Here is a 10,419-nt window from a genome sequence, read left to right on the forward strand (position 1 = left end):
TGCATATGCGATTTGCAATGGCATTTCTCAGTAATAGAATGTAATACCATATTTTTCCCTACAAATGAAGATAAACATCTATAGTATATTTTAGCACCGAGTATTACTCTGTTTATGCCCGAGAGAGTCCAAAAGAGTCATTTATATGCAGAGTATAGATTCTGTATCCAAACTACTGTTGTGAAGTGTAACACCACAGACTAATGGTGCAGATGTGCTGGCATATATGAAGAGATAGAAGAATTAAATTGCAACACTGACTCCTTCGGTACATGGTGTCTTGATAGCACATCTTGTGATCAATACACAATGACTAATACTATTATTAAAACTAAGCAACGGAAAATATACTTGTAGGTCAGCTCAGTGAAAAATTAAGTTTTCAATTTACTTCTCTTTGTCAGATTGGAAATATGATAGCATTCAGCTCATTAGTGGTCCGAGTGTGAGTTCTGTACACACATTCATACTGACTACAGACAGAGTTTTAACAGCTTTTCCATCCCTCTCCTCTGACTGGCAGATTAGCTGTGCCGCTCTGCTCAGGGCCCTGGCGCAGCTCCGTGTGCTTTGCTGCACCCCTGTGCACCCTAGCAGCTCAGTGCTGCTGTGCCCACTTTCCAGGGCAACCAGCCCACCCTGGTCTGATCTTGGCTGGTGGCCAGAAAGCTGCTTGCCCACACCACACTTCTACTAGTGCCAGCTTCTGGGGAGCAGGATTTGTCACAGCCTGATGCCCTGCTGGGGGTGCCAAGCTCAGACCTCCTGCCTCCAGCCCCCTCAGAGCACTGCCTCTCCCTCTGGCCTAGTCTTGCTCAGGAAAGGAGGCAGAGGCTGGAAATGACGGAACTGCATCTAAAATTAAATTCAGTTAAAGACAAAAAAGACTAGAAAGGAACTAAAAAGAGACCAAGTCTCCAGAAGCGATGAGTTCTGGAAGTGTACTTTCTAAATGTGTTTCCGTACTAAAGCCCCAATCTTGCAAACATTTCTGCATGTGCTTAGTAGTAGTGCTGCTGACTCCTAGGGGACTTCTCACATGAGTAAAGTTAAGCACAGGCATAAGTATGCAGATTTAGAGCCTAAGACCATAATTCAGGAAGTATTCACATGCTTAAGTGCTATCCTGAATCAGGGCCTATTACCTAACTATGGGCTCAGTTCTGCAAACCCTTATTCACATGCATAATCACTGTAAAGTGAGTGGGTCTTCTGACTAATGGTTTGCCGGCTTGGGCTCTAAGGCACAATAGAGTTCCATTATGAAATGTGTATGTGTGCTATTTCTCCACACACTACATATGACTCTTCTGAACTGATCTCTCCCATACAGAACCTTACACCTGTGGAGCTTGTGGAATCCAGTTTCAGTTTTATAACAATCTGCTGGAGCACATGCAGTCCCATGCAGGTAAGCCAGGCACTTCTGATTTATTTTTAAAGACTTCAGAAAAAGCAGAGAATTAAATTCTGCACTGATTCCTCACACTGACCCACTTGTGTGTCCATAGAGCTTCATAGAATCATAGAATATCAGGGTTGGTCATCTAGTCCAACCCCCTGCTCAAAGCAGGACCAATCCCCAACTAAATCATCCCAGCCAGGGCTTTGTCAAGCCTGACCTTAAAAACTTCTAAGGAAGGAGATTCTACCACCTTTCTAGGTAACGTATTCCAGTGTTTCACCACCCTCCTAGTGAAAAACTTTTTCTAATATCCAACCTAAACCTCCCCCACTGCAACTTGAGACCATTACTCCTTGTTCTATCATCTGCTACCACTGAGAACAGTCTAGATCCATCCTCTTTGGAACCCCCTTTCAGGTAGTTGAAAGCAGCTATCAAATCCCCCCTCATTCTCCTCTGCCGCAGACTAAACAATCCCAGTTCCCTCAGCCTCTCCTCATAAGTCATGTGTTCCAGTCCCCGAATCATTTTTGTTGTCCTCCACTGGACGTTTTCCAATTTTTCCACATCCTTCTTGTAGTGTGGGGCCCAAAACTGGACACAGTACTCCAGATGAGGCCTCACCAATGTCGAATAGAGGGGAACGATCACGTCCCTCGATCTGCTGGCAATGCCCCTACTTATATATCCCAAAATGCCATTGGCCTTCTTGGCAACAAGGGCACACTGTTGACTCATATCCAGCTTCTCATCCACTGTAACCCCTAGGTCCTTTTCTGCAGAACTGCTGCCTAGCCATTCGGTCCTTAGTCTGTAGCGGTGCATGGTATTCTTCCGTCCTAAGTGCAGGACTCTGCACTTGTCCTTGTTGAACCTCATCAGATTTCTTTTGGCCCAGTCCTCTAATTTGTCTAGGTCCCTCTGTATCCTATCCCTACCCTCCAGCGTATCTACCTCTCCTCCCAGGTTAGTGTCATCTGCAAACTTGCTGAGGGTGCAATCCACACCATCCTCCAGATCATTTATGAAGATATTGAACAAAATTGGCCCCAGGACCGACCCTTGGGGCACTCCACTTGATACCGGCTGCCAACTAGACATGGAGCCACTGATCACTACCCATTGAGCCCGACAATCTAGCCAACTTTCTATCCACCTTATAGTCCATTCATCCAGCCCATACTTCTTTAACTTGCTGGCAAGAATACTGTGGGAGACCATAACAAAAGCTTTGCTAAAGTCAAGGAACAACACGTCCACTGCTTTCCCCTCATCCACAGTGCCAGTTATCTCATCATAGAAGGCAATTAGATTAGTCAGGCATGACTTGCCCTTGGTGAATCCATGCTGACTGTTCCTGATCACTTTCCTCTCCTCTAAGTGCTTCAGAATTGATTCCTTGAGGACCTGCTCCATGATTTTTCCAGGGACTGAGGTGAGGCTGACTGGCCTGAAGTGCCCAGGATCCTCCTCCTTCCCTTTTTTAAAGATGGGCACTACATTAGCCTTTTTCCAGTCATCTGGGACTTCCCCCAATTGCCATGAGTTTTCAAAGATAATGGACAATGGCTCTGCAATCACATCCGCCAGCTTCTTCAGCACTCTCGGATGCAGCGCATCCGGCCCCATGGACTTGTGCTCATCCAGCTTTTCTAAATAGTCCCGAACCACTTCTTTCTCCACAGAGGGCTGGTCACCTCCTCCCCATGCTGTGCTGCCCAGTGCAGTAGTCTGGGAGCTGACCTTGTTCATGAAGACAGAGGCAAAAAAAGCATTGAGTACATTAGCTTTTTCCACATCCTCTGTCACTAGGTTCCCTCCCTCATTCAGTAAGGGGTCCACACTTTCCCTGACTTCCTTCTTGTTGCTAACATACCTGAAGAAACCCTTCTTGTTACTCTTAACATCATTTGCTAGCTGCAACTCCAGGTGTGATTTGGCCTTCCTGATTTCACTCCTGCATGCCTGAGCAGTATTTTTATACTCTTCCCTGGTCATTTGTCCAATCTTCCACTTCTTGTAAGCTTCTTTTTTGTGTTTAAGATCAGCAAGGATTTCACCTTTAAGCCAAGCTGGTTGCCTGCCATATTTACTATTCTTTCGACACATCGGGATGGTTTGTCCCTGTAACCTCAATAGGGATTCCTTGAAATACAGCCAGCTCTCCTGGACTCCTTTCCCCTTCATGTTATTCCCCCAGGGGATCCTGCCCATCAGTTCCCTGAGGGAGTCGAAGTCTGCTTTCCTGAAGTCCAGGGTCCGTATTCTGCTGCTTACCTTTCTTCCCTGTGTCAGGATCCTGAACTCAACCCAACTCATGGTCACTGCCTCCCAGATTCCCATCCACTTTTGCTTCCCCCACTAATTCTTCCCGGTTTGTGAGCAGCAGGTCAAGAAAAGCTCCCCCCCTAGTTGGCTCCTCCAGCACTTGCACCAGGAAATTGTCCCCTACGCTTTCCAAAAACTTCCTGGATTGTCTGTGCACCGCTGTATTGCTCTCCCAGCAGATATCAGGGTGATTGAAGTCTCCCATGAGAACCAGGGCCTGCGATCTAGAAACTTCTGTTAGTTTCTGGAAGAAAGCTTTGTCCACCTCATCCCCCTGGACTGATGGTCTATAGCAGACTCCCATCACAACATCACCCTTGTTGCTCACACTTCTAAACTTAATCCAGAGACTCTCAGGTTTTTCTGCAGTTTCATACCAGAGCTCTGAGCAGTCATACTGCTCCCTTACGTACAATGTAATTCCCCTACCTTTTCTGCCCAGCCTGTCCTTCCTGAATAGTTTATATCCATCCATGACAGTACTCCAGTCATGTGAGTTATCCCACCAAGTCTCTGTTATTCCAATCACATCATAATTCCTTGACTGTGCCAGAACTTCCAGTTCTCCCTGCTTGTTTCCCAGGCTTCTTGCATTTGTATATAGGCACTTGAGATAACTCGCTGATGGTCCCTCTTTCTCAGTATGAGGCAGGAGCCCTCCCCTCTCGCGCGCTCGTGCTTCCTCCCGCTATCCCACTTCCCCACTTACCTCAGGGCTTTGGTCTCCTTCCCCCGGTGAACCTAGTTTAAAGCCCTCCTCACTAGGTTAGCCAGCCTGCTTGCGAAGATGCTCTTCCCTCTCTTCATTAGGTGGAGCCCATCTCTGCTTAGCACTCCTCCTTCTTGGAACACCATCCCATGGTCAAAGAATCCAAAGCCTTCTCTCCGACACCACCTGTGTAGCCATTCATTGACTTCCACTATTCGACGGTCTCTATCCAGGCCTTTTCCTTCCACAGGGAGGATGCATGAGAACACCACTTGCGCCTCAAACTCCTTTATCCTTCTTCCCAGAGCCACATAGTCTGCAGTGATCCGCTCAAGGTCATTCTTGGCAGTATCATTGGTGCCTACGTGGAGAAGCAGGAAGGGGTAGCGATCCAAGGGCTTGATGAGTCTCGGCAGTCTCTCCGTCACATCGTGAATCCTAGCTCCTGGCAAGCAGCAGACTTCTCAGTTTTCCCGGTCAGGGCAGCAGATAGATGACTCAGTCCCCTTGAGGAGAGAGTCCCCGACCACCACCACCCGCCTCCTTCTCTTGGGAGCGGTGGTCATGGAACCCCAAACCCTAGGACAGTGCATCTCATGCCTTCCAATCGGCGGAGTCTCCTTCTGTTCCCTTCCTTCAGATGTATCATCTAGTCCACTCTCCGCATTAGTACCTGTGGAGAGAACATGAAAACGGTTACTGACCTGTATCTGCATTGCTGGTACATGGACGCTTCCCTTTCTTCTTCTGGAGGTCACATGCTGCCAAATTTCTTCACCGTCCTCCTGTGCCCGCAGTGCAGCCTGCTCTGAATCTTCAGAACGTTGTGTCCGTAGAAGCATATCCTGACGTCTTCCAGATACCTGTTGCTCCAGACCTTGAACCTTCTGTTCCAATATGGACACCAGCTTGCACTTTGTACAGACAAAGTCGCTTCTGTCCTGTGGAAGAAAGACAAACATGGCACATCCAGTGCAGGCCACAACAGCTGAACACTCCCCATCCATATTACCTTCCTTCTACAAGCTTCCTCAGGAGTTGTAGTAACTACTCAGAGAAGCCGGCAAGATGTAAGCCTCAGTGGGCTCTCCCCAGGCAAACTCCCTCTGTTAGACTCTCTGCTGTTGGCTGCTCAGCTGGTTCGCAGCTGACTGGCTTTTTATAACAGTCAGGCCCACTCAAGGCTCACCTGGAACAAAGCACTCCCAATTCACACTTTTCAAACAACCAGTCAAGCACACAGTAAAACTGTCCCCACAACAGACGCTCAGATACTCACCAACACAGCCTCCTTAATGCAGCCCTTAGCGTACCTCCTCTCAGGCAGATCCTAGGCAAACTCCCTCAGTTAGCTTCTCTGCTGTTTGCTTCCTGTGTTTACACTTTCCAATGTGCCAGTAATTTCACCTCTTATCTGCAGAAAAAAGCTTGAGACCAGGGAGCCCAAGGCAGTGGTTACAGGAGTGCCATGAAGGATTTCACGATTTCCACATTTGACTTCATTCCTATAGAAACAAACCGTGAAATTTCTATTCTCCATGAAAGACAATTCTAGGAAAAAATTTGTTTGGGGTCAATCGAACTGTTTGGAAAAATCAAAAAAGGACATTCTTACATTGTCCAAATTTTTTCCCCCAAAAACTAAACTTGGGTGAAATCAACATGCTTTTGCAAAGTGTTCCACCTTTAGAACTGCATTCTCCAACAGAAAAGCCTTCCTACATTTTTCTACCAGCTCTAGTATTTACCTCGTGTGTTTGCACTGGGAGAATCTCCATCTCTCCTTGCACTTGGAACACAATATAAACAAATAGCGATTGTCATGACTCTGGGGAGAATCCCTGACTGATAGATGGGGTGGGAATGGCAAAGGGATAAGGCAGGGGTGGGCAAACTACAGCCCATGGGATTGTCACCCCTATGGCGCTGCATGCCCCACGCCGCTCCCGGAAGCAGCCAGCACCACGTCCCTGTGGCCCCTGGAGGGTTGGGGGGGCCGAGGGCTCTGCGTGCCCTTGCCTGTGTGTACCTCCCCCAGCAGCTCCCATTGGCCAGGAATGGGGAACCGCCCTGGCCCCGGTGTGCGCCGCTGCCACCCTGGAGCCGCTCTAGGTAAGCAGCGCCAGGCCGGAGCCCACACCCCAAACGCCTCCTGCACCCTGCATCCCAACCTCCTGCCCTGCTCTCTAGATACTTATAAATCGCAGTGATTTGATTGCAGCCCTCAGAATGTCCCATCCACATGTCCACAGAAAACATAATACCTTCCCTGCCTATCACCTAACTTAACCCTCGTCTAACACCTGTCCCTTGCACCTCCTTTCTGCCTATCTTGGATCTGTATGTGGTGCCTATCACATCATGGAACGTTAGCTCTCCTCCCCCCTGCCCTCCCACTCCGAGGGAGAGTTCGTCTTCCCTCCTATTTCTCACTAAGAGTAATAATCGCTTGGTATGAATTACTTTGTATTTATTATCTGGGTTTAAGTGAGGGGCAAGGCAAGGAGGGTGTCATTGCTAAAGGCAGCTTTATTTATTGGGATGTCAGATTCTGAAGGTGGTAACCAACCAGAGCAATGGTTGAAACAATATAATGAGCACAGTTACTGAGAGAGACCCTGTAGTCGCGCATTCAGTGTGGAGCTCTGCATAACTGAGAGGTAAAGGCAGTTGCAGGTGAGTGTCTGTACTGCACCCCTGCGCGAGAGTGGCAGGGACTCTTCAGCCTACTGTTGAATGAATTAATTGCATAATCAGTGACACACAACACGGCTTGTATCCCTTCCCCGGCTGGACTGAGGAATCTGGCATAACTGTGCCCCGTCGAGTACAGTATAACTGTGCCCCTAGCAGTAGCGTATTGCCCTGAGGCATGTGGGATCTGTTATAACTGCACATTGAATGCATGTGTTGCTATGCAGAAATCCAGTTTCACTTTCATAATGTTAGTAGTAAATGGCTAATCTCTTTCCATTCCAAATGAGGAGTCCGCTGTCCTACACAAGTGACTGAAGTCCAGAAACATGCTGCTAGCCCTGAGGAGTGAGAGCAGGGGCTTGTTGGCACTTCAGTGATTCTGGAGGCTAAAAGGGTAATTAGGGAAGATTATAGCTACACAATGGGAAGAAGCAATTAGAATGTAAATTGGAGGCTGAGGTGCAGAACTAGAACAGCAGAATACAAGGCAAAGGAATTTGTTCTGTAATTACACAGCACAATATCCAGCTTTCACTCCCTTTAGGGTACTTTGTTCAGGTCGAGTGCTACCATATAATGCCTTTTCTGCAATCTAGTGCTAAAAAATAAAAAGGACAACTAGGCTGAACCTGGATTAAAGGATTGGAGGCATGAAGAGAAATTAAAGAACCATGATCTATATAGTTCACAACCGGACTGATAAGAAGGATGAAACTGAAATGCACAAATCTTATTAACTCTGCATTGAACACCAACGAATAATTGCACATAATAAATCCCCTACTATTATGAAATAGATAAAGGAAATACAGGTTTCCCCCTGCCAAGACCAGAAGATGGCTGACATGTGAATGGTCCTTAATGGAACAAAGTTAATAGCAGACATGAGGCATGTCTCATTAACCTACCAGTAGATATGCAGAGTTAATGCCATTTCTGATGTTTGCTATGGAGCAGTTAGAATAGACAAACCTTGGGAAGAACCAGTCATTTCTGATTCCTAGTGTATCATGTGAGGACTCCTGCTTCTCTTTTCTCTCCAACGCCCCCTAGAGACCTGACATATTAGTAGCCTTCCCTCCAGCTGATTGCTGTCTTAGAGCATGGCACTGGGCCCTCCAAACACTGGACCGTCCATTCTGGGCACACCATGTAGAGCTTTGCCTCCTTCAGACATGTCGAGGGACCCATGACAGGCCCACACCAAATCCCTACTCTGTTATACTTGATCTTCTGCTGCAGAATAGCAGCTTAGTTAGCCAGGCTGTGTTCTGGTTCCAGGTTCAACCATTTCCTTTATCGCTTTTGAATGAGTTCCCGTGGGATGTTGGTCCAGTGTGTTGCCAATGCAGCACCCAAACAAGCTGTCTCTCTCCCAGCTTCCAAACGCAAAACTCTCTTTTTCTGTCAGGCTGCTCCTTCTCCCATTAGCTCACTGCAGGCTTGTGATTGGTCCAGTGAACTGCTTGTCCAGATCAGTCCATGCAGTAGCCTCCCTGTTGGCCACAGCAGGGGTTTTTAGTTCCTTCAGTCCCTGACTCCAAGCATACTGCTGTAGGTCATGCCTCCTTGGTATGTCTTCTGTCCCCCTCTCGTGTTGGCTAGCCCACCTAGAGATTGATGAGCCAGCCGGCTACACAGTCACGTGGCTCTTTTCGCTCATGCAGTAGCCCATGCATTAATATCCAGAAGTCCCGGGTTAGCTCCCCACTGCTGATGACTCATCCAGTGGCATGGTGTTACACTGGGAATGTGGTCAGAGCACCGTGGAAGCCATCTTAGCTGTAATCCTTTTGGTAGGGATTCAGACAGGGGCTACAGGAGCTGGGAAACCCCAACTGGAAATTACATGAGGGTGTGTTGAACATGTGTTCAAGCCTTATGATAATATTGTTTTCTACTGTGGATAATATATCTATTAAATGCAACCAAAAATGTAATGAATTGGTGTTATCCTAATTAAGGAGAACAAAAGTAAATGTTAAGTAGTAAATGGAGATTGTTTCCCCTTTTCTGTTTAGCTCTGTCATCCTGCTATCTTCTGGAGAGTCGGCATTTCTTGTAGCCCCACACTCCATCCTGGCACATGGCTGGCTGTGTGTGTGTCTCCCTTAATATCGTGGAGAAATGCTCCTTTTATGCCTCTGATTAACGCCTTCTTGTTTATGCCTCACAGCTGACAATGAGAACAATATTGCCTCTAACCAACCCAGATCACCTCTGACTGTTGTGGAAGAAAAGTGGAAACCACAGCTCCAAAGAAACAATGCCAATAATAGTACGTAGCCCTGTTTTCTCATTACATTTCCCTGTAGGCCTTGAACCAATGGCTCTGTAACTGGGGGGGGTCACAACAGTGGTTCAGGCAGGTCAAAGCCCATGTCCCGCATCTGTCAGTAGTGTTTTTCTCATGTATTTTTTCTCAGTTAGTCACACCAGATCTCAGGTGCCATTAGCACCCTATAAACTACTGTACTCATTCCCACTAAAGCACCTTTGATATCTGTGTAGAGGATATCTGGAAACTCCAGGGGAGGTAATGGAAATGTAGTCATGGTAGGAAAAAAGCTGAGAGAGAGCTCCTGTCACCAAACTCAATAACAAGCTAATTGGCTTGAATAGAGACTGGGAGTGGATGGGTCATTACACAAAGTAAAAGTATTTCCCCATGTTTATTCCCCCCCCCCCTCGCCCCCCACTGTTCCTCAGACATTCTTGTCAACTGCTGGAAATGGCCCACGTTGATTATCACTACAAAAGTCCCACCCCACCCCCCTCCCTGCTCTCCTGCTGGTAATAGCTCACCTGAAGTGATCACTCTCGTTACAGTGTGTATGGTAACACCCATTGTTTCATGTTCTCTATGTATATAAATCTCCTCACTGTATTTTCCACTGAATGCATCTGATGAAGTGAGCTGTAGCTCACGAAAGCTTATGCCCAAATAAATTTGTTAGTCTCTAAGGTGCCACAAGTCCTCCTGTTCTTTTTGCGAATACAAACTAACACGGCTGCTACTCTGAAATCTGCGGAAACAAGATCCATTAAAAACCTAATATTTTGTGTACTGTGGTGTGTTCAAAAATGGCAGAAACAACAATAAAGCCCAGCAGCAGTCACAAAAAATAGACTAGAGCTGGGGAAGGAGAAAGAAAACCTTAAAATGTACAGGCCTGAACACCAATGGAGTTGACCAAAAACCCAGACTTCTTGTACATACAAAACCTAGGTAGATGCAGCTCTTATTAAAATAATTTGATGCTAACGTGAGTCCTGAATT

At 47.0% G+C, this 10,419-nt stretch overlaps 1 protein-coding gene across 15 annotated transcripts in view; it reads left to right on the forward strand.

Annotated features, from left to right (window-relative positions):
• The window catches only part of ZNF618 (zinc finger protein 618), a 313,429-nt gene that overhangs the window by 290,641 nt on the left and 12,369 nt on the right, over positions 1 to 10,419 (forward strand). For all 15 annotated transcript variants that reach the window (XM_074974151.1, XM_074974154.1, XM_074974156.1 and 12 more), the window contains 2 exons: positions 1,334 to 1,411; positions 9,316 to 9,417. In XM_074974151.1, the coding sequence (XP_074830252.1) occupies positions 1,334 to 1,411; positions 9,316 to 9,417 (180 nt within the window). The remainder of the gene's footprint in view (positions 1 to 1,333; positions 1,412 to 9,315; positions 9,418 to 10,419) is intronic.

Source organism: Natator depressus, chromosome 16, assembly GCF_965152275.1.
Source record: "Natator depressus isolate rNatDep1 chromosome 16, rNatDep2.hap1, whole genome shotgun sequence".
NCBI lineage: Eukaryota > Metazoa > Chordata > Testudines > Cheloniidae > Natator > Natator depressus.